At 41.0% G+C, this 23,974-nt stretch overlaps 5 protein-coding genes and 2 non-coding genes across 9 annotated transcripts in view; 3 read left to right on the forward strand and 4 right to left on the reverse strand.

The window, feature by feature from the left end:
* Positions 1–14,654, reverse strand: part of S6kl (ribosomal protein S6 kinase like) — a 34,408-nt gene extending 19,754 nt beyond the window's left edge. For both annotated transcript variants that reach the window (XM_078188826.1, XM_078188825.1), the window contains exons 1-8: positions 14,515–14,654; positions 13,611–13,691; positions 13,391–13,485; positions 13,054–13,321; positions 12,900–12,984; positions 12,722–12,829; positions 12,497–12,655; positions 12,317–12,405 (exon numbers count right to left, since the gene is read on the reverse strand). In XM_078188826.1, coding sequence (XP_078044952.1) covers positions 12,317–12,405; positions 12,497–12,655; positions 12,722–12,829; positions 12,900–12,984; positions 13,054–13,321; positions 13,391–13,485; positions 13,611–13,667 — 861 coding nt within the window. In that variant the 5' untranslated portion in view covers positions 13,668–13,691; positions 14,515–14,654. The remainder of the gene's footprint in view (positions 1–12,316; positions 12,406–12,496; positions 12,656–12,721; positions 12,830–12,899; positions 12,985–13,053; positions 13,322–13,390; positions 13,486–13,610; positions 13,692–14,514) is intronic.
* Positions 2,866–9,163, forward strand: Bnb (bangles and beads). The gene is made up of 3 exons (XM_078188670.1): positions 2,866–3,260; positions 7,363–7,862; positions 7,944–9,163. Exons 2-3 carry the CDS (start codon positions 7,371–7,373, stop codon positions 8,784–8,786), a joined length of 1,335 nt encoding a protein of 444 aa, XP_078044796.1. The 5' UTR covers positions 2,866–3,260; positions 7,363–7,370; the 3' UTR covers positions 8,787–9,163.
* Trnan-guu (transfer RNA asparagine (anticodon GUU)) lies at positions 11,405–11,478 on the forward strand. Its single transcript has one exon. It is a non-coding gene; the product is annotated as a tRNA-Asn (tRNA).
* On the reverse strand, positions 12,020–12,091 carry Trnaw-cca (transfer RNA tryptophan (anticodon CCA)). Its single transcript has one exon. It is a non-coding gene; the product is annotated as a tRNA-Trp (tRNA).
* Positions 14,655–14,716: 62 nt separating the features above from the next.
* LOC144474184 (tax1-binding protein 3 homolog) lies at positions 14,717–17,634 on the reverse strand. Its single transcript, XM_078188827.1, has 3 exons — positions 17,250–17,634; positions 16,852–16,980; positions 14,717–16,761 (listed from the first exon to the last, which is right to left on the reverse strand). The coding sequence occupies exons 1-3, from the start codon at positions 17,304–17,306 to the stop codon at positions 16,573–16,575; spliced, it is 375 nt and encodes a 124-aa protein (XP_078044953.1). The 5' UTR covers positions 17,307–17,634; the 3' UTR covers positions 14,717–16,572.
* Positions 17,635–18,187: 553 nt separating this feature from the next.
* On the forward strand, positions 18,188–22,024 carry LOC144474361 (uncharacterized). 2 transcript variants are annotated; one of them, XM_078189125.1, is made up of 6 exons: positions 18,188–18,838; positions 18,917–19,042; positions 20,725–20,751; positions 20,909–20,976; positions 21,033–21,236; positions 21,337–22,024. In XM_078189125.1, exons 1-6 carry the CDS (start codon positions 18,499–18,501, stop codon positions 21,418–21,420), a joined length of 849 nt encoding a protein of 282 aa, XP_078045251.1. In that variant the 5' UTR covers positions 18,188–18,498; the 3' UTR covers positions 21,421–22,024. The 2 variants fall into 2 exon arrangements, with proteins under 2 accessions (XP_078045251.1, XP_078045250.1); XM_078189124.1 differs by having other exon boundaries at positions 18,189–18,838; positions 20,710–20,751.
* Positions 21,805–23,853, reverse strand: LOC144474360 (protein CNPPD1). The gene is made up of 5 exons (XM_078189123.1): positions 23,616–23,853; positions 23,430–23,526; positions 22,955–23,160; positions 22,757–22,885; positions 21,805–22,691 (listed from the first exon to the last, which is right to left on the reverse strand). The coding sequence occupies exons 1-5, from the start codon at positions 23,658–23,660 to the stop codon at positions 21,957–21,959; spliced, it is 1,212 nt and encodes a 403-aa protein (XP_078045249.1). The 5' UTR covers positions 23,661–23,853; the 3' UTR covers positions 21,805–21,956.
* Positions 23,854–23,974: the final 121 nt, after the last annotated feature.

Consider the following 23,974-nt stretch of genomic DNA (forward strand, 5'->3'; position numbering starts at 1 on the left):
TGACTCACGCCCGATCATCGGGGCTCGTCATCTGGGAGCGATCGGCGATCGAGCGATCGCGATCGATGCCCGCGCGGCCTTCCTTTTTTTTTAGAGCTCCGCCGATCGCTGGAAATTTCAGGAAAATACGCCTGAACGCTGTTTAAGGACATCGTGCACGGCATAGCAAGTAAGAGGCAATGGATGGAAAAATGCTATAGTTTTATATTAATCCTGTCGTGATCCTTGATCTTCCTGTAGATTAAATATAGAGATATCTTTAGCAGTTGCAGAGTACCGAAGGTGTCTGACATGGGCTGCTTTATAAAATTTACGAGAATTTATTTAGACTTATTTTTACGGTAACCCGTGCTTGGATAACGAAATTTGTTAAATTATTTCCTGCTAAAGACGCTTTGTAATTTCGACAATTTTAAATTAAGAAATATGGCACCGGTCATCTTAACCAATAAAAGTAAGCCGGTGCGATTTAAAGCGGTAGACAAAGCGAGGAATATCAAGGTACTATTTTCAGCTTGTTAAATTATTAAAAGAGGCAAGAAGCTCCTAAATAACACATCTTCCCTGAGATAGGTCTACTATCCACTATCAACTGATTTACGTTGCTAGATTGGAATAATCAATGTTCCTACAACTTCTATTAATATATTCACTTGAATAAAGAAGTTAGTCCGAAGGAACATTTTTATAGCTCTAGGAAATATAGAAGAAATTAACATAAATCTTGTATAATACAAATATGATTGAATTAAAGACACCTGACGAATAAATCGAGATTGAGAGTTTGGCGTGAGAAATTCACTAGATCGAAGATCAATACGATCGAAGAACCAATTCATTTCGAAAAGATCTGATAAACGAGGAAACGAATGTTCCATTACCGGACGAGTTTTTACGAGATGTTCCATCGTTTAAAAATCGTCGAGAGCTCGTCCACCGCGTGAAATCGCGATGACACGAGGCTGGCGGCGAAATTCACGCCCGCTTCCGCCAAGATCCAGGAAAACGGCGCGTTTCGGGCTGGTTTGTGCACGCCGAACACGTACCAGACGATTCGTTCGCGCTCATTGAGAAGATGATCCGTGCCCCCCTCGGTCGCGGACGAGAGAAAGACACGTAACGCCGAGCGAAATTTCGCTGGCCCCCGGTGTCTGCCCTTACACGTTAAGAGGTCACATCAACGATAATTCTTCGCATGAAGACAACACAATAAGAGGAGCCGCTTTACGTAACGAACGGTATAATTCTATCAGAGACGGAGGAGCTCGCGCCGGTCACGAGCTTTCGTGCTTGCGGCGTCCTCCATTTTGATGCGTCGCCGACACTGATGACCGGTCGCCTGGTTTCTTCCACCTTCGATCGTGTTATACGAAATTGACTAGCAGCGCACAAATTGTAGCGCAATTTTATCAGTGATAATTTTACAAACTTTGCCATCGACAGAGATTTGTAGGCGAGCATTTTAAGTTTCTGATGCGATTGTTTCAAAATTTTTCATGAGATTTTCCTACGCGTCCTGAATTGGAAGAATTGGGAAGAACCAAAGACTTTCGTTTCTCTTAATATCCGCTATTAAATGTTAACTATCGGATTTAGATTCGAAGAACGAGACGATGTGAAAGCAAAAAATACGTGGACGACTATTTAAAAAAATGGAGTAGTCGGAAAGAGTTTGAAGGAGTCGACCGGTGTCCTAGCACCACCGTCGCCACTCTGATCGCGGTCAAACATCAAGGTCCTTTTCACGTTTATCGGGCTCGTAACGCGCTGCCGCTGCACTTCCTCTCAATACTGAATCACATTGGGCGAGTGTTTTTAAAACATGTCGGCTCGACGGAAACTAAACATCTGACTCATAGCTCGCTCGGTGTAACATCAAACGCAACGTCTATCTAGGATTAGTACACGATCCCGACCCGTAAGAATAGTCTTTTAAAAGAAGGCTGTTGAAAAACCTCTCGAATCGTTGGAAGCTGTCAGCTGGTGGGAACCGTCGCGGCGAAACCACCGAGCGAAAGAAAGCCGCGAGAACTAAACTAAATCTTCCTAGGCCGATGCATCCGCTCGTGATCACTGCATGAGAGCGCATGAGATCGGCAATCTACTCCGAGACGAGAGCGATCTATCGACACGACTCCGAGGGACTCCGAAAGAAAATAGAGCCCACAATACGCGCGGCGAAGCGATCACTGGCCGTTTCTCACCAAAATAATTCGTCACGTTCCCGGCCACTCTCAGAACGGTCACAGAATCCTCTCGTTCCCCGGGGGGTAGCCCTAAACGGCCGAGCCGTTTCACTGAACCGATTCCGGCGTGTGAGGCACCATCGGCCGGCGATCGCAACAGCCTAGTAGGACCCTTCGAGGGCTTTCCCCGGAGCTCGCGGCATCCACGGAGGCAGCGTGTCGTGGGTGCATGATCCAACGGGCCTCGAGGTACGATAGTTGGAAAATCGTCGGAGGATCGCGCCCCGGCCACGGGCGCTCGTTTTGCTCTCGTAGCGGCGTGGGCCGCGTAGAGAGGAATCGGCGTGCAACACACGGCCGGCACAGCCGGTCGGTCGGTCGGTCGATCGGTGGTTCTCAGGGAGGAAGAAGGAAAAGCGAACAGCGAGCGCAGGGAGCGCAGTGGCGGCGAAGCGAGAGGAAGAAGGAGTGTCCGCCGGTGGCGGCGGCGGCGGCGGCGGGGAGGGGCGGACGGCAGAAGAGGAGGACGGCGATAGACCGAGGGACCTTATCGGGACGGAGAGCAGAAGAGGAGAGCGAAAGAGGGGCCCCTAGGCTGGCCGGGCGAAGGGGTCGGGGCCCCTGGTGCGATCGCAGCCGTGCCGGCGATGGTGGGCAAATGGGTATATAAGCGGGGCCCGGATGATTCCATCTCGACACACGACCCAAACCTTCATCCCGAACACCAACCGAACGGTTCCTCCGCAAAACGAGCGTAATCGCACGCGCGCGACTGAAAAACAGACAGACAGAGAGAAAGAGAGAGAGAGATAAAGAGAGACCGCAACAGGGTTGACACTCGCGCAAACACACCACTTCTCGGCCCTCTTTTGTCCTTGGCTGTTTAACGGCCGGAACGTTTCCACGGTTTCGCTGTTTGGACCGGTAACACACGGTTTCTGCGGATCGGTGAGAGAGCCCGTCGCCGCGAGGAAAAGCCAGCAAACAAGGAAGAGAAGCCCCGACCGATTGGAGTCGACGACCAGAGAGGCTGCTGTTTCGGTTACACGTTTCAACCAACCGAGGGACAAAGACGTGAGTACCCACGCAACAATATCTACAATTTCCTTCGTCCTTTCCGCCGCGAGAGTCTAACCGGGGGAAGGGGTTCTGTTTGTCGTCGTTGTCTCGGGAAACGCGGGGGAGGGGTCGCGGGATCTCGGCTTTCAGGCGATCGTTTTCCAAAGCGATCGCTTTCGACCTCATCGCGGAAGATTCGAACGACGGCCTCCGCGTTTCGCAAGCGGGATAATCCGAGATGTCATCGTAACACGAGCCCCGTGAAACGTCGCGGCGCGGTCGACGAAATCCGCGATTTAAAGGCGGCGGGGAAGGGGAAAAAAGACGCGCGAGCAAATGGAATAATCGTCGGGACATATAATTCGCGCGGATTTCACAAGCGGCGCGGGACCCGGGTTTGCGTAATTCTTCGCTTCCTCTCGCAACGCGAACGCTCTTTTTTCCGCGGCCTCTCTACCGCCCCACTCCAACCCCGTCCCCTAGCGCTGCGTTGCGACCAGCGAGAGTTTCCTCACGGTTAATTAGCCCCCAGCTAATCTGGCCGATCTACGGATTAACTGCGACACACGAGGTGCGAACGGTGACGAGCCGAGGGGCTCTCGGGTTCGTTCGTTGCATGAGATCGGTAAAGTTTCGAGTGCACTTTCCATTCGGTTGATGCTTGTTTCAAATGTTCGAAGCAGGGAGTAAAGCCTCGCGAGTCGGAATCGTTTAAAATCGTGTATCCGGGAAAGCTGTAATTTGACTAGAATTTTCCTACGGCAGTAATTCAGTGTTCGAGTTCGATCGTCGCTGAAAAGTGATCGGAGCGACCGGTGTTCTAGCATGTTCGCGTCAACTGCGCCGCATTCTCCGTCCAATTGATTCAATGTACGCAGATTAGATCGACAATCGCGAAAAGGATAGAGCCGACAATAGATCGCGGGCCATGAAGAATAGAGAGAGGGCAAGGAAGAGAGAGAGAGAGAGAGAGAGAGAGAGATAGCGAGAGGGAAAAAGAGAGAGAGATAGAAGGGAAGCAGAAAGCATTGTGAAGCGGTGAACCACTTGATGGACCGCAACTTCTTTGTAACCACGCTGCCATTATTGTATCTCTGATGATCTTGATAAGGTAATGGGTGGCCATCATCTTTCACAGGCATATCCTCCCCATCAAGTCCGTGCCCGAGGCCTCCCCCGCGAGGTATCGTCGCATTGTTTTTCTTCCTGGTCCAATTATCTTCGGCTTCCGAGCGACACTCTGCGAAATAGCCGCGCCATTGAACGGCCATTGAAAAATGTCACGTAAACGTCAACTCTCCGTTACTGCCGCGCAACCGAACCCGCAATCAGCGACGCCGACCGTCCGCTCGTAACAAGGCTTCGAGTCCTTTCATCGAAAACGATCTCGCGAATCATTTTCGCTCGCTCCAACGGAATATCATAACGATATTCCATTTTTGGAACTGGACCGCGCGGACTTTTTCGAAAATCGTTGCTTCTTTCTTCGCGTTCGCGGCTCTTCAGATGTCCATCCCCTATCGGACCGTGTCGTGGCCCCGTCGTGTCCCTCCCGTCCACGGGATCGCAAAAAAAACTGGCCGCGTTCGGCCGCTGCCATACTTTTGATCTCTCTTGTCGGCCAGTCTTTCCCTCTTTATCGGCGTCCTGCCCTCTCCGTTTCGCCTTCGCAGCGCGGCGCGCATTCCGCCACGGTTGCGTTCTCCAGAAGGCGTGTCCCCGCGGGACACAACGGAACGAACGACACGCTGTCCCGTGTCCCCCGTCCCGTCCGATTTGCGCAATTTTCGGCAGCCGCGATATACAAATAAGGCGGTCCACGCGCGGCTCGCGCTCGGCTCTCGTCCTTTTGTCGATCGGCCGGTGCACACCGGTGCTGTGTCCCCTCTCCTCCCCGCGGTCACGAAACACGTCTGCCCGATTTCTGCCCCCGGGGGGCGGGCGACGGAACGTTCGGGAACGCGCGTGTTCTCGACCCGCGCAACGAGAGGACAGCTTCCTCCCGATGCAAATTGCTCGCTTGATTGGCCGCGGACTCGGACCTCCGAACGGAAGGTCGTTCAACGGTAGCTCGGTGCCGAGAGAATGCTATCCGGGACTTGGTTTTTACGCGTCTACCAGCCGGTCGGACCCGCGCCCGGCCACGATTTCGTCAGCGTCGCGTTCCCCCTTGTCGCCGGACCAGGAATACCGACGCCGTTTCGCGATTAAACTGGGTCGAAAAAATTCGTCTTTCCGTCTTCGACACTGGCAAAATTGCACCGAGTAGAAACTCAAACTACACCCAAACCATATCTCTTAGAAACCACTGTTTATTCGAGCTCTACGCGATTATAGCATTGATCGCGCTCATTTAAACAACACCCTAGTAAATTCTAAAATAGTTATTAAAATCCAATTAAATGATTGAAAATATACGATGATAAAAATCTCATAATTTCTCGACACATAAATCGCGAATTCGATTTAATCCGTCGAGGCATAAGCTTGAATAACCGATTGCTCGCTCGCCGGTTACGCTCGACGATGAGATGGTGTCGCATGGACGATTGTCTCCGGTTTCCCGTTTACCCACCGCAGACGGATGGTCGTTCGAGGCTTCCACGATCGCAGCGATACCAATTTACGTAGCGGAATCGGTTTACGCTGCCGTAGCAACCGATTCGATAAGTAATTTCCTGTCGCGATTCGTTCCCTCGCCTCGAAACCAACGTGTCTCTCGATCAGAAGCTGCGCAACGTCGTCGAGTAAATAAATTAACGATTTAATGTTACTCGGCAGCGAGCGCAGTTCGCATCGATCGTGATCGATCCGGCGACAACGGGCTATTTGGAAGCGAAATGTCTATAATTTCGATGACCGCATCGAACCGCGCAGTCTCTCCATCCGTTACCACGACTGCCGGATGACCCACCCATGTTTCACTTTCCGTTCGTGGATCACGCAACCTTCGCGCATCGAACGAGACCCGTTCGCGATTATTAAAACAGAAAAAAAACAGAGAAGGGTAATCGGGTCTCGTTCCAACTCGTATCTATCCGTTGAATCGTTCAACGTGCTCGCTGCGTTCCAATCTACCTTCGCTTATCTGGCTGTCCTCGAGCATCGGGATACATATTCGATACGATTAAATCCGCCGCGACGACGACGTCTCCGACACGCGAGCGTCTAATCGTTCATCTTTCCGCGGAATGGAAAAGACGAGATAGAGAGAGAGAGAGAGAGAGAGAAACGACGAAGAAAGATGCGCTTCAGCAAAGTCGTCGCGCGGCCGCGCGCGTAACGAGCGCGAGGGGCACGCATCCTGTCATTAGCTCCATGACGCTCGCCTTATTCAATGCATTCGGTTCAATGTCACCTGTCCCTCTCCTTCCTGCCGGATCTTCCAGCAGCCCCTTGTCCATCCTCTCGCAGTCCCGTCCACACCGTTCCCCCGTCTCATCCCGGCCGATGGTCATAGCTTTTCGTTTCGCGGCCCATTCATACGCGGCCGTGTTCTCCATTCATGCCAAGTGCCGGCAGAGAGCCGGCTCGCCTCACGTCCGCTCTCTTAACTGGAAGATTGCGAGGAAACGTCCCCTGGCAGCTCGTTTCCTCTCCCCCCGTCGTTACGTTCTCTCCTGCCCAGTCTTCGGCCCCAGTCTCGTCGTCTTCCTCGGTTCTATGCGCCGCGCGACTCTCTCGTCGTGTCCAGATTTTAAGGTAAATCGTTGCGCAACGAACGCGGCCCTCGCGCCTCGTTCTTGCGATTTCACGCTTCGATTCTACCGGTGTTCGGCGGATAAAACGAAAAAGCCTGGCGCAGCCGGTTAAGTCCGTGAAACCTGTATCTTGCACGGAGCAGTTCGAAAAACGTGCGGCAGTAGGTAGAGTTACCGTGTGCTGGCCAATCGCTGCGCTTTCGCTTGTGTTTGGATAGAATTAATTCTCTAATTCCCGAAGGAGAATCGTTCAAGATTAAACAACTAAACTCATGTTCGATAATTATCAAATTAATCATACCCGAGAACAAAACGAATATATCCGCTAATCTACAAAGACTCAGCTTTTGAACGATAATCAGTTTAGAGAACACTTGTCCCATGGATAGAGCCGAACGTTCCTTTTTGTTTTACAGATATCAAGATGAAGCTGCTCGTGACAGTGTTGTTATGCCTGGCGGTGGTGAAGGTGGTGGAAGTATTGCCATTGGCAGGAGTGGAGGAGTCGTTGGACAGGCGAGACGAGTCGCCGTCGTCCGCCTCGCCGACCGACGTTCCGGACCAGAGCCCGAAATTAGCGAAGGCCGAGCCGACGCCAGTGGCAGAGCCGGGTTTGAGGAGCGAAGCATCATCTAACCCGTCACCGCCGAAACCCGAGGAGAAGAAGGCAGAGGCACCGGCGAAGCCCGAGGAGAAGCAAGCTGAGCCGCCGGCGAAGCCGAACGAGAACTTCCCCGACGTGCTGGCCACGCTAGCGCAGCCGCAGCCGCCCCAGGAAGCAAAATCGGAGCAGCCACAGGAACCGAAAAAGGAGGAGGAGAGCCTGAAGCCGGCAGCCTCCGAGACCCTCGAGACGGCGCAGGCCGCGCCTCAGGAGCCCAAGCAGGAGCCCGCTGAAGCTCCCGCCGAGCAGACCGTGAGTGTTACATCGACGTAGACGACTCTTTTTCCAGCCTCGACAACAATGATCTCACCGAACGATTCTTGTACGTTTCAGAAATCCATAGTGCTGGTCGAGGGCAAGAGCGCCGAGCAGAACAACGAGAAGAGCAACGCGGAGGCCGCCGCCGAGAAGGAACCGAAGGAGGAGAAGAAGCTCGAGGAAGCGAAGTCCTCCGTGAGCAAAGAGAACGAGCAGCCTGATTCGTACACCTTCGAGTCCTCCGAGGAAAGGGCAGCTGTGGCAGAGAAGAAGCTCGCCGACAAACCCCAGGAGGCGCAGGAGAAGAAGGCCGAGGAGAAGCCCGACCGTGTGACCCGCGACGCCGAGGAAGCCGTCCCAGCAGTGAAGAAACTCGAGCAGCCAGCCGAACAGTCGCCGGCGGCCGCCGAACCCGAGAAGCCCGCGGAGCAAGCAGCGAAACCATTGGAGGAAGCTAAGCCAGCCCCGAAGAGCGAGAAGGTCGAGCCGGTCGCTGCCGAGGCACCAGCAGTGCTCAGAGAAGGCGCCGTCAAGAGCGAGGAGAAGGCCGAAGACGCCCTTCAGCCGGCAAAGGAAGCGAAGAGGGCCCTGATCGGCGGCCAGGCCGAGCCCGCGTCCGCGTCCGCGGCCGAGCAGGCGAAACCCGAGGAGGCCAGCCAGGTGAAAAGCGAAGCCGCCGTCGACGCCCCGGCCCAGGCCAAGGCCGCGCCGGTCGAGGAGAAGAAAGAGGAGCCGCTGAAGCAGGACGCCGCGAAGGAGGCGAAGTCCGAGGAGTCCTCGGAAGAGAAGTCGGGCGAGAAGAAGGAGTCCAAGAGTAGCGAGGAGGACAAGTCCTCCGAGGAGAAGGAGGCCAAGCCCGCCGACCCTAAGCCCGAGCTCTTACCCAAACCCCAGGAGCTCAGGAAGGTGTTCGGGTAACTTCGTGTCGCGGCGCGGGAAGACGTACAGCAACGGTAGCCCCAGAAGCAGCAACATCAACGAGAGCGACTCAAGCTCGCAAGTTTATCGATAACAAAACACCGCGTTGACCACCCAGCGACAGGATGCGTGCGAGTTCTTCCCCCTTTTTTGGTTAAATAGAAGCGAGAGGAAGGCGCCTCTTCGCGTGTACGTAAAAGCAAGCGTGAACGGGAACGGGAGAGAAAGAGGATACGAGAGTGAAAGCATCGGTGTGAATGGGAGAGATTGTTCGATCACTTTGTGGCAGGGTCCAAACATCCCCGGCGCGCTACAATTCCGAGTTAAAAAAGAAAGAAAACGATTAAAAAAAAAAAAAAAAAACAAACAACAACAAACGAACGAACGACGAAAACACAGGTAAAAAAAAAGAAGAAAGAAACAGAATGCCAATGTTCATCGATAACGGGGCAAGGATGACCACGTGCTGCCTGGCTGTGAGGGATAGCGAAACACGCCCATCAGGAACACGTGGCCACCCTTCAGGGTTTCGATTGATGGCGCCACGCCACGGAAATCGACCGTAGAATATTCGTCCCGGCGGACACTGCGATTTGTCCGCGGGGACGAGACCCGGCCCCCCTGGATTAGTATCCTCATCCCAAAATCCCCCAAGTTTCTTTTTATCCCTCCTCTATGTCTTTGTATTTTCTTTTTTTTTTTTTTTTTGTTTCTCAAAATCCTCACTCGCCCACAACCACAACCTCATCCCAATAAATTAGTGTGTAGCTCGACTCTGTCTTTTTTTTTAGAGATACGTATCATTATTATTATTAATATTATTATTATTACGATTTAGTACCAGTACCGCTATTATTATTATTATTAATATTATTATTTGTATTATTGCTATCGTTATAATAATAATAATTATTATTACTGTCAAAAACAAAAAACAACGATTCAGCGATGTGTTCACCCATTCCAAGCGTATTCCGTCGACGGAAGAAAACTATTTTCGCTCGCGTCTAGCGACTCGATCGAATTCCATCCGACCCGCGCTCGCCGTGACGATCGTGACCGGTTTAAGCAAACACGCGGCGATCATCGGTAGCCGAACATCGTGATGGAACTACCGACGCGTCGTTCTTACCATCGATTCCGCGCGCATTCCGATCGTCGCAATTACGAGCGTCGCAACGACGCGCGGAAAAAAAAAGGAGCAGCCTCGGGGCGATACAGTATGCTAACAAGCGAGTCAATAAGCGTCACATGCGAGCACACCGTGCGACACGATCGTTGACATAACGATCGCGGCGTGCAGCGGTGACTGGCAACGCGAGATCGTTCGCGAATTCGTCGGACGTCGCGCGAATGGAACGATTTGTATCTTCTGCGTCGAAGAAGAATCGGCTCGAGGAGGAAATCGATTCTAGCTTCGAGAAGGAGAAGGATACCCGTCGCGCGCGACGAATCCGTGTGCCCCTCTGCACTTTGGGAATGCGCGATTGCGCAATCGGCAGTCGCGCGGCAGATTCGCGCGATCGGTCGTGTCACGTCTCCGCGCGCGCAATCCGCACGACCACGACATTTCTCTTCGCGGGTGCATCGCGATGCACCGACTCATCGGGAGGGCAGGCCGGAATGAAAAAGCCAGCTTGTCTACGGCGCGCACGCTTTTGTAAACAGTTGAGGACAGCAGAGGTGAGTGGACCCGGCGAAATGTCAAGGCGTGAAGGGTTTTGCAACGAACGGGATACGGCTCTCTTTGGTTTCTTCGTGTCGCGGAGTCCACGCATAGCTTTTACGCAAGATCGGCGAACGAGACCCGCCGCGATATCGCGACCAAAGAACGCTCGCGGGAAAATCGGTCACGTGACGCGCGGATACGATCGCGAACGAAAACCGTTCACCGCTTGAAAACCGTGACCGTCATTTTGGTGGCCGGTCGAACGGCGCTGCTAAGTCGAGGGTGAACTTTTTCTCGAATTGTTTTAACATGTTTTATTCGAAACGTAGGAAAAACCCTTTTCAACGAGTTTTTCAAAGTAAACATTTTAGTTCGAATAGAACTCGTACTAAAATACAAACTTATCGAACAAGATAGGTCTCCTTCATCGGAGAAAGTTTGCGATCATTGTCGCACAGCCTGAATGCCATTCAACCATTACTTAGTACTTTAGCACTAAGATTAGTAGACAGCTGCTTTTTATTCGTACCTGAGGATTTATTTTAATGATTTTTACAATCGTGAGACAAATCGTTCCAAGTAATATAAAGCAATAATAATAATAATCTTTTGATTATTAAAAATCTTACTGATAAGTCCTTAGATTAAGTTTCGAAGAAGGCGCATTCTGAAAATTTCGCGAGATTCATAGAACAGAAATAATTATGGATAACAATATGCACTTTCTTTGGCAGTGTTCCTGGCAGTGTTTGGAACTCCAAACACATTTTATCTTTGATCTTGTTAAAATCGGCAAAATTAGTACTGATAATAAGTACTATTAAAAAATACAAGGCGAAATATAAGTATTGTAAGTGATTAAGTTTAAACAACTGTTCAAAATGAAACAGAAAAGTCGAAGAAAATAGAAACAGCTGTAATAAGGATAAAACCAAAGCGAGAATCAACTGCCTCCGTGGCGCAATCGGCTAGCGCGTTCGGCTGTTAACCGAAAGGTTGGTGGTTCGAGCCCACCCGGGGGCGTTCTTTTTTATTAATTATTGGACAGCGACTTTTTGCCATCAACATTTCACAGCAACAACTAATAGCATTGAACCTTACAGAAAACTATAACAACATAAGGGAAAAGAAAACGGTGATGCAACATATTTAATTCTGTTAGCGATATACTTAAATCTGTCGCACGATTCTATAAATATCTATGTAACATTCTTTGCAATTTATACTTTCTAATATTTTACAGCTACACTTTAAATTTGTAAGTTTTCAACATCGTTAATATATACTCTGAAGTACATAATGCCTCTATTAATGTATATATAAGTATATGTACAAATTTCTATATTTTTCGGAGCGTCTAAGATATTTCGACAATTTCTTAATAATTAATTAAAGTGTACTCGTAATTTTATTGTTTTATTACTATTCTTTATACAGTAATTTACAAATATATTTATATACGTATGTATATATATTTTATATTTTAATTGTTACAAAATTAATGTAACTATTTTAATATAATAAATAGTGAAAAAATAGAAATTTGCAATAAAAAAAAAAGAATTGACCCCGACGTGATTTGAACACGCAACCTTCTGATCTGGAGTCAGACGCGCTACCGTTGCGCCACGGAGTCGGTTGATGTACAGTTCCTTTACAATAGTTATAAGGAAAGGATATCTCTAACTTTATGAAGATAAATATAATTATTATTATCTTGACGGAACCAAAACTTAAATTATATAATATTTAATGCTCTGTATACGATTGAATTTGTACAAATTCAAATAGATTCAGAGAATGTATACAATTGTAATATCATTTAATTAGCCTAAAATAAAAATACATGTATATCACATACCTGGTTTGTCAGCATGATACAGGCAAGGACTCCAAGCGACCACCAATCTACTTCTTGTCCATAATATTGTTTCTTCAGTATTTCTGGTGCTGTAATTAATCGAAAATGTATAATTAATATTATCACTTACAAGTATTAACACTAGAAGAACAAATACTTGAATGATACTTTGATATTTACCCATATATTCAGGTGTCCCACAAAGTGTATTTGTTCTTTCAGCATGAGTTAACCATTTTGCTAAACCAAAGTCAATAATCACAGCATGTCCTTCTACATCTAAAAGAACATTTGTTGCCTTTATATCTCTATGCACCACCCCAACATTGTGCAAAAAATCTGTAATTAGATATGAAGAATGTTATAAAGTTTCTTATACACAAGTTCAGGATCGAATACACTTACCAATAGCTAAAGCAATTTCTGCTACATATATTCTAACTACATTTTCAGGCAGGGCACCACACTCCTCAACCAGTGAAAATAGTTCTCCTCCACCAACATAATCGGTTACTAAAATCAGAGAATTGTATTAGATAATATTTAATCATAGATAGCAACTCTAAAATGAAAATAAATATACATATGTATAATGTCTTTCTCCCTTGCCATCTATGAGTACAATTTAATATAAATGGATGGTGACCAACAAGCCTTTGTATGGCAACCTGAAAGAGAATATTAATTTAAGTTATGTTAATAACAGATACATAAATGTTCAATATTATATTACATACTTCCTGTTTTGCCTGCATTATTCCATTTTCCGTAACAACTTTGGCTTTGCTAATAGCTTTCAAAGCATAAACTTGCCCAGTATCTTGTTTCAAAATTTTATATACTTTGCCATAAGCTCCTTTAGCTATTACACACATAAGCTTACAATTACTTTGCAAAGGTATTGGTCTTATTTGAAATTCTGGAAGGAACATGGCTTGAGAACGCGATACTGGCCATTGTGTTTTTGAAGTATCCACTGAGTTGTATACCATGCTCTCGCTCCAACTAAAAATTACAAAATTATTGCTAGATTCACTCTGTAATTTGCAGTAGTTAGAAGTTTAAAAATAATACCTTTTCTTCGAAACACGGGACCATGATTTAGATTCTTTATTCGAGGATTGTGTGGTTCCAACACAACTTCCACCAATTAGATCACTGAGACTATACTATATGAAAAATAATAATACAACATTTATCACCCATTGAACAAAATATCAGTAAATATATATTTATGACATTCCAAATATTAAACAAATCTGTAGAGGTTATAACTATTTTAAGACATATATACCTGACTAGTGTACTTCTGATTATTGTAATAGTTGTTTTTGGAGGTAGTATGACCCATTCGACTTGCAATATATAACAACTCCTGTAATATTATGATATTTTAATATAACAATATATAACACTTATTTTATTGTCATTTTTTATTTAGACATCATTCTTTTCAATAATTTCATCAATACACTTCATTATAGTGCTTTATAAGAAATATATGGTAATTTATGGATTTATTACAAAAATCAATTGCCAAACATATGTATCAAATTTGTATACTTATAATGTATAAAATGATCAATTAATTACTAAAGAAAGATATTCATTGAGTAACATAAAAGAAGTTTGCATAAATGCCTTTCAAAATGTTTAATTCTGTAATTTCAAATTAATAGTTTCTATAAATTATTATATAGACTATATTTTATGTTCTCAAATAATCAGAAAATATAAAAAAGAATATAAATACAAACGCCACAGTATTTCTTCGTTCTTTGTTAGAAAATAAAAGAAAAAAATATTTCTATACGTATTTGTATATTGAAAAGAAAAGCGAAATCAAACATCGTATTCCGTGCGATGTACGATTTGAATTATTAGAAATTAAAATGACGGATGTACTGTCACGTGATTGAATGTGATACAGGCATACAGTGATGACGCCTAAGTATCGGCGTATCTTTTGGAAAATGTTCTCCAATCTAAGACTGACGCTTCAACGCGGTTAAACTATCCAAATTGTTATCAATAGTTACTTTGAAAGAAAATGTAAATTTATCGAATCACAATTTACTACAATAAAATTCGAACTATAAGTCCGACTGATTTACGCTCTGGAAGGATTCCTTGGTGAAACGGGACCAATCGATTTTTCCTTCTAAAGGAACATAAATTTTAAGCGAATTTAAAAGTACCTCTCACATTTCTTCTCGCTACAAGCTTCTAGACGCTAATCACTCGGTAGTCACAGTTTCCTCGGTTTAATACTAATTTATAATAATATAATTAAAAAGTTGAACCGGCACTTTTAAATTCTCCCGTGACTTCTTACAATACCAACTGACAATCAGCGAATTACTAAGTACGCACAATATCGAAGATCGCGGGAAAGGCATAAAAGCGACATCTTCTGGGAGATTAAGTAACTATTTCGAATTCGTAATCTGGTGAATGACAGATTGAGCTTCTGCAATTTTATTAAGAATTTCAAATCTAATTTATTAATACGACTGACTTCACACAGCCTCGTAAATCTAAAAGTACAAGATCAATTATGTTTTATAAGAAATACTGGTGTAAAAAATCTATTTACATTATAAGATACATTGCAATGTAACGTTATTGAACGAGTAAAAACGCTTAAATTAAATAACACACACACATTCTTTCGCAGTTTTTTATATTAATCAGGTTTCTCATAATAAATAACATATACTTTTTATATAAATGTAGATTTGTGTATTGGTTGGACTAATGCATGTAATTTTTTGTTTTAATTGAGGCTCTATACAAAGAATCTTAGATAGCTACGTACATGCATAGTGGTCGCACACATAATAATTTATATTCTACGAATTCATCTTTATTTTTTTAACATTCGTATTAGCAGACTAGTTATAAAAACACGATAACATACTATATTATCTCTTATAAAACGATTCGACTTTTTGCACTGTAATTATAATATATTAAAAATACAAGGATACAAAAGAAAGCCGTACATGTCACAGGAACTTTCCCTTTTGTTTCACTTATTGTACATTTGAAGCCAATTCGAAAAACGTGGAATACAGTATTGATTCCCTTATTTTTTAAAAAACGCACTCAGAAATGCATCAAAATGTTAATTACTGGTCAAAGTAAAAGATTATACAAAATAGAAAATTCAATTCTTCTATTAATATTAAAGTATCCACTCTGAATTATTTTTTGTATACATTCGAGCAAGTAACAAAACACGTTTTACAAATAGTTCAAAATACAGAAATGTCACATATCCTCGCTCATTCGTGTATGTTACGTGTACAAAAAATGCGGTACTTATCGAAAGTATCAAAAACAACGTTTATTGCATGATTGTTTCAATTATTAAATGCAATAGTTTAAATGCATAAATTCGAAGTTATTCTGTACTTGTCTTACAATAATACATTGACATACAATAGCATACAAAATTTTGTAAAAAGTACTGTTGTGTATTTAAACTAGTGTAACTTCATTATGCTTTGGCATTTTTGTTATATTTTACAATATAGAAATACTTAATGAATTAAAATATTATGACTCTCATCCATACAATTATTTCCTTCGTTCTAATTAAACAAGAAGTATTTTTTTTGTTCAACTAAACCTCTCTCTCTCTCTCTCTATGAAACTTGTCTTATGTATAAATATATACATGGTGGTAAGAATTGTTCATATGGATTCCATGATGGTAATTACTGTTTGGCACACGAAATATTGTAATTTTGATATACAATAAACATTATTCAAGCAGGCACATGTAAATTATGTTCTCTTCAAGCATAGTTATACATGATAAATAGCATTACTAGCTGTCATGTGGCATTACAAGGAAAACACTTCCATACAATTATTCTTTTTAACAACAATAACAAACCATAACAGGATTTTTATACATATATATCAATCTATTGTTCTAGTACTCTAATTCTACTGCAATGAAAGATGAATATTACACCTGCAAATTAAACGTTTTAACTAATCACCTAGTGCGATCCAATTAATTTTATTCTGTTCTATTCTGAATTAGGATATTGAACACTTATTACAGTCAATGATAAAATACCCAAATTTCAATCCTTTCAATTTTCAATAATTAAAATAATCTTACTATTGGCTACAAACTAATCTGATATTTGGCAGAGATGTAGCTCAAATAAATTGACTTTGTTAATGTATTAAGTGAAATAAATACTTCTCTCATATTGTGTAAACGTTTCATTTGGTATTTAAGTACTGGTCACACCTTTGCGAGCTACTAATAAATTTAATACTGGATGTTTTCTGATATAAGATACTGCTTTTTTATGAGTGACCATGGTAAAATCATACCCATTACATTGTAATATTTTATCATGCATCCGAAGACCACTTTTTGCTGCTGGTGATCCTTCGTGGACTTCGGTTACATATATGCCCTAAAATAATGCAAGAGCCAGTTATATAAAATTATACGTTACGACTAACTAATACATGACAACACTGGATAGTCTAATAACATTTCTTACATTGTCTGTATAACCTTGTGGACTTTTCCTAAAGTCTTGATCAATTCCACCACCAATCTTGAAGCCACATTTCATTACCTTCTCTCCATTTTCATTGACTTCCGTTTCCTTGTGCAATGTGATTGGTATCTAAAAGAAACATGGTAATACTTCAAACATTGAATTAATAATGGTACTAATTGTCATTCGCTATACTGAAATCATTTCATAATAAACTATTTGAACTATGAAGCTATAGCGTAATATAATTTGTTTTTGAATTACTTGTTATTCAAAGACGTAGATGAAGATAGTGTAAGATACGAAATTTTACGGGCGTCTACCAAAAGAAATGTGATAATTTACGAATTAGTACTTATCGAGTATATGAATATTATAATTAAAAACATGCTACGTACACTTAGGCACTTCATAGCCGTGCCAGCTTGGTGCTGAAATGCCATTTTCGCACACATTATGACGAATCTCGGTTTTTTCTGATGGGCTTAAATTGACAATTGCTTCCAGTGACTCAATGTAATCGCCAGTTGTTCACTCACTGTATGTACCCAACCGATGACGACAGAGTTCAAGTAAATTCGAAGATACAGGAGACAACGTGTTATAATATGCTTGAAACAGATTTCTGTTCTTGAACGCACAATTAACTGATTAACTGAAAAACAGCGATCAAGCTCGGCGTTGTTAAGATCAGTTAAGACAATTTCGTTCTCACGTTGACAGCCATATGTACTGATTGATCTAGATAGGAAAATGTCGTTTATACCGTAAGGGGCACTAATCCTCTACACATTTCGTACTCCTTAAGCTGGCTCGTATGTCCCCCCCCCCCCCCCCCATTTTACTGCGCATCCAACTCCGCGCAAGTACGATAGCTTATCTTACTTTGCCATACTTGCGGTCTTACACTTACCGCGCGTTCGTTCGGTTGGCGCCATTCTTCACCGTTCAAATGATCACTGATCACTGACTATTGTAGACTGACCACTGACCACTGGACAACTGACTTCTGACCACTGATCAATTGACTTTTGACCAATGTTCAATTGGTCACTGACCACTGGTCACCTGACAATTCGAATATCGCGCGCGTGTTTCGCTGAAGTCTTGCTATCTTGCTCACTCGTTTTATCCCTCTTTTTGTCTTTGACTATGGGGGCAGCACGATTCAACAGTAAATCATCAGCCAATGAGAGCACAACAATTCGCGGCATTCTTTCAATTCAAGTACCTCGTTACTCCTGGATATTGTTCTTACACCGAGAGATCACTGTAAATGATAATTAAAAAATTAATTATTCATTTTACCGATCTACACTGTTCATGATCACTGACGCTACTCTATTCTGACGTACTCCGTACAAGAATTCGATACATGTCATCAATGTCGTCATCATCGAAATCGAACGTGACCAGTAGTGGCGCAGGCTTGAATCGCTACAGATCGATTCTGTTCAAGATATGTTGTATTTATTGCTTTTTAATTACTTATCATAAAATCTATACTTGAAACATTTTCTTTGTGACGCGGTTCAGTGTTGATCTTAATCATTAATGCTGTACACGTTCGCATAGTCCGGTGTCCTATTTTTTCGAATAAAACCGAATTGTCGGATTTTCTATTTCATAGCTCTAAGAGTGATAGATATGACGGTTACGGTGTTCGTTAGACAGGCGTTTTTAATTCCGAAGGAATGTGTATATTTTGGTAGAAATATATCGCGTCTGTATCATTGTCATCGAAAGCAATATCACTTCAACAATTGTCTGTTAAGAAAATGTTTGTCAATCTCTCTCGCGACCAATGCTTACACTATACAGAGGACATGTCACAGTGTTGATAAAAGCAAAGTAGAAAATATGTCCGGTAATTTGACGAAGCAACAAGCAAAAGAGTTGGCTTCTAAACTTACCACGGAGGAACGCGATCTTATCTTCAAGGCTATAGAGGAATGCAAGTCAGATGAAGACAAGGCTAAGTACCAAAGTAATTACTTTGATCAGGACCAAGTACTATCATTAAGTACGTCAAATTGCTTCAACTTTGTTAATTATTTTCATTAAGGTCAGCTAGCAGTTTTGCGGTGGTGCAACAAACTTGGTAGACCTACAAAAATATCATCTTTAGGTGATGTGGATGCTACTGGCAAATATTGTCGAGTACCTGATGATTGGCTCTTGCGAAAGTATGGTAGGAACATTAAAGCATTAGTTAATTTTGATCATTATTAATTTACAGAGTTTATAATATGAAGGTAAAACTAATAAATGTTTTATATTGTCAGTATGTTGCTCTAATGAATCTAATTTAATGGCAACTTAGCATAATATAACATACTAATAATTAAAATAAATCGAAACTATTATTTATCATATTGTGAATCAATATGATTTCCTATTACACTTTAACAGTATAAAATTTTTCCTTTCATCGCAATCTATATGGATGTCACGATGTAAGTCTAACGCATGTTGAGTCAAACATTCTCTCAAATTTATGTGTCCTAATTTCTTCACTTGCTTCTTCTACTTTGACTGAACTTTCTGGATATTTGAAAAAAAGACATCCACAGAGTCACACTTAGGTAATATACTACATTTGATGTGCATTTTTTGCTAATATCTTTAATCTAATAACTACAAGATTGCTCTATACTAGATTAAAAGCTGTTAAAGTCATGTAAAGTATTTATACATTGTTATTATTACTGTTGTTATTCCTAGGTAAGAGAAGATAGCATATAATTTTTTAATTTTATAAAAAACGTATACATGTTTCTTTATAAGAAATATATTTTAACCCTAGAATTCTTACGAATTTATTATAAAAAAATTGTTTCTATCAAGGAAAAAATAATATTATATTTTTGCATTAAATTAATTTTTATTTATTTAGGATAAAAGAATGTTTCACTTACATCTGTTTGATTTGTTATCCTTTTTATTTCTGTGATTACCAGCATCATATTTTCTTGCACATGGTATCATTATAATTTCTTAAGAATTTCTTACACAATGAAAATAATTGAAATTTAAACATTTTCTTTCTCTTTTTAAGGATCCTAGGGTTAAATACCAATATTTCTTTAGTAATTACAATAATAACTTAATTCCTATAATTGTGTTAAGTAATACAAATACATTTACAACATTATATTCAATTATTTGATTCAATAATGAACACAGCACAGCATGATTTATAACTGGAGGAACACGTAAAAGAGAATTTAGCTTCTTCAAAACTTATTTTGTTTACTTTTCCTACACTAATAATTGCAATAAAAAATGTTTACACGAAAATAATTTTTACCATTTGAGTTGATTTATCTATCAAACTTTTACAAGCTTGCATGGTTGTGAGAATGCCTTTTCTACATTCGTGTTACCGAATATGTTGCTAAGAGTATTGCACAAAACTTCTTCTTATACGCTTAATAGATGTTACACCATCTACAATAGTAATCTTAAATGTAAATATTTGTTAGATAAAAAGAATGTACTTTTATTTGAATAAAGTTTTATTTCCTAAACTCGTGTGTACTTGATTAATTAGTTAATAGTCCTAAGGATTTTCATAAACGTTTCATTAAATAAAATTTCGATGGACTTTAGCAAGTATTTTATTACATAAAACAATCGAAAATTATTGGAACCTAGAAATGCTTTTTAAGTCAACATAATATCTAAACAAAGAAATAAATGCATGAACGATAACAGCTTTATGTTTCGTAAGTAACATGAAGACTATATTTTTCATAATTAAGTAATTTGATGTTAGAATTTCCCATTAGTTACACTTTGCAATATTTTCTTTTTATTAAAGAACGTACATTTATATGTTGCTCTTTCGCGTTACAGTTGAAAATGTTCCAGGACCGTCCACAAAAAATCTAATATTAGGTACGATATTTCATAATTATTATATTCGAAAATTTTAAGTTGTACATTCAATTATATAGAGTAGTGAAATATTTAATAGGACAATTTCTGAATTTGAAATTACAAAATATATTGAGTTAATGATATGATAATAATGTTAGGTAATGTATTCTTGCAGTTGCAATCGCGAATGCAATTCCGTTCATCGGGTTTGGTTTTCTTGACAACTTCATCATGATTATTGCTGTACGTATTATAATCTTATAAAATTTATATTTCAATATGTAAGTCGCTAATTTCAGGGAGATCAAATCGAGATAATATTAAACAAAAAATTTCCAATATCGACCATGGCAGCTGCAGCATTAGGAAACACAGTGTCTGACATAATAGGAATTGGATCTGTACATTATGTAGAACTTTTTGCACAAAAAATTGGATTTGAAGCACCAAAACTCACTACCATAGAATTAAATCTACCTAGAACAAAACTAGCTGCAAATTTGGTATGACATCTTAGTTATTTATACCTTTTTTTTTTTTACAAACATTATACTATTAAATTACTTTAGTTAACAAAATACAATGATATATAAAATACTCTAGGGACGGGTTATAGGAGTTACAATTGGCTGTCTTATTGGGATGTCACCTATACCTATTTTTAATTATTTTCATCATAACGATTGAAGGTATCTATATTAGACGTTTAAACATTTTAATCTTATTAGAAGGGTACTAATATTTATCTTTGAATTGTAATAAGGTGTAATAATATAAAAAACGAACCATCCATTTATATAGTCTGTATAATACAAATGAAGCTTTTGTAATTTTTTTGCAATTTTAATTTATGACAATCATAGCGTTTCTGTAATATAATATAGAATAATGTCTATACTGTTACATGTATTTAATGTATGAATATGTATAAAGAAATGTATTATCAAAACTGTACTAATAGCACTAGTCATAGGTGTACCATTAGCATCTTTCTTCGGTACAATTCCTTCTACTAATTTAACCTGAAAACTTCCAAGGTTGTAAAAGTTTTAAAAAAATAATGCATCTGTATCTATGCTATGTATTTATTGAAAAAATTACTTTGTTAGTATAGAAGTCCTTTATGAGTTTACGAATTAGTACAAAAAATATATACTTTTTCTCTTAATCTTTCTAGCACGAAAAGTCCTTATCATAATTTTAGAAATGTGATTGTTTAATCATTAGTGATGATAACCAAGTGTTATTTTCGTGACGTAGTTTGCATAATATCTCCAATTGTGCAAAAGAAGATTCAAATCTATACCCAAGATTTGTTTCCAATTCACATCCAATTTGTCTGTATCCTTTATCAGTGTTTTGGTATCAAGCACGAAATTTGTAGATGTTATAAACGTGTTCGCGTGTTCAATGTCGTTTCTTATCGTGTGTAACGTTTCTTTTGGTTCCAAGCCCGAATGTATCGGTAACCAAATCATGACCGAGTTTAGCCACCATTTCCAATGCTCATTTACTACTTCATTTGAGTCAATGCTGTCACAGTTTTGTTGAGATTCGTTGCAATGAGACGAAGTAGTTATAAAGTCTGTTCTTAAAACATCTTCTGGTACATCTTCAATCATTGTGGATGGCATATCAACAATTGGATTTAAATTGATTCTTGTCACGTCTGTCGAATTTGTCGTCTGCCGCGGGCTCAGTACTGTTCCCGGCAAATAGCTCGCAACAAAAGCAGATCCCAATAAAGTGACTATCCCCGCTGTATATGTTGCCAAACAAATTGATGATATGTTTATCACAGCATTAGCAATTGTCAGCAATTGCATCGAATTCATTAAACAATTTAATTCCGTATACGAGAACCAGCCTCTTTTCTGTGCTTCCTTGTAAGCTATAGTTTTCTCTAGTCTTTGTAATCTTTCCCAGAAGTCTTGGTTGTTAACAAAAACCGTCCAGTCCTGAATATAATGGAAATCTTATTAATGCTAGCCAGTAAAAGACACGAGTACTGTAGTTTACTTACAATAGCTTGGAGAAAGTCCTTTTCCAGCTGATTCATTTGTGATATACTCAGGTGACCAGAGAGGGCCCATTCAGTATTAAAAACTTCATCTTCCTCTCCTTCGTCATTTAAAAATTTACTGGCCACCATCTGTAATAACAACAAGGATAGTAAGATAAGATAGTAAAACTTTATACAACAGATGCAGTCGCTTAATACCAAAGAAACAAGGAACAATTCAGAAGGTGCCACTCGTTGCAAATATTCTGGGTTACAATCTTTCAGTCTTTCTAAGTACAATAAAGCCAATACAAGACAGCATGGTGAAACGCACGCGTTTCTAGAAATCCTACTAGCTTCCTCTATATCCAACCGCTCCAGTGTTTGACCACTTTTTACTTCGGTAAAAAGTTCTGCAGCCAATTCTAAAAATACACATTAATTGTATAATCTTTAATAATAGAAATCGTTTAATTAATTGCGTAATATTGCTAAATTGCTAAAAATTTCTATATTCAAACAATAAAAATGATTGAAGGATGAGATATTCTTACAAATCATTATTTTAGATTTATTGTGAATATAGAATTGTGTAATTAAAACAACATATTTTCTTCGCATCGCTGCATTTAGAGGCACAGTGCGAAATACGCAAATAAAGAAGCTCTCGAGTACTTGTTGATTGTGCACTAACCAGTAACAGGAAAACTGAGGCAGTCACTCACTGGCAATTTCGCATAGTATAACGTTTTCGATATACGATTCAAGAATTCGTCGTGATTATCCCTGCTCTGAAACCATACATGTGAATTAAAAAGGAAAAAAAAGAAAACGTCGGATAACGTTCTTCTAATAAACACAAAATAAACAGCTGCCTTACCATAAGCTTTGTTGGAGTTTTTCTTCTCTTCGAGGCGTTCGTCATCTCAGAATTTTGTACCGAACGGTTGTTCTACAGAATTTTGAACGCGTTTGCAAAATGTTGACAGCGCCAAACAGTTTAAAAATTTAGAAAAAATTACGAAACAATACGGTATTTAGATTTTAGAACAACGTGATGACCTACGTTCACTGCACATAATGAATGTAGTCAGAGTCATGTGTCATTCATACCACCACAGAAGGCGATCAGCTGATTAATAAATACATACATATCGAATTATCTACGCGCAATAAAGTATACGTTCGTAAAAATATAGATACGTTTCGAAACAGATAAGCAATTGAAATTTGACAGGA

Source organism: Augochlora pura, chromosome 8, assembly GCF_028453695.1.
Source record: "Augochlora pura isolate Apur16 chromosome 8, APUR_v2.2.1, whole genome shotgun sequence".
NCBI classification, from domain to species: Eukaryota; Metazoa; Arthropoda; class Insecta; order Hymenoptera; family Halictidae; genus Augochlora; species Augochlora pura.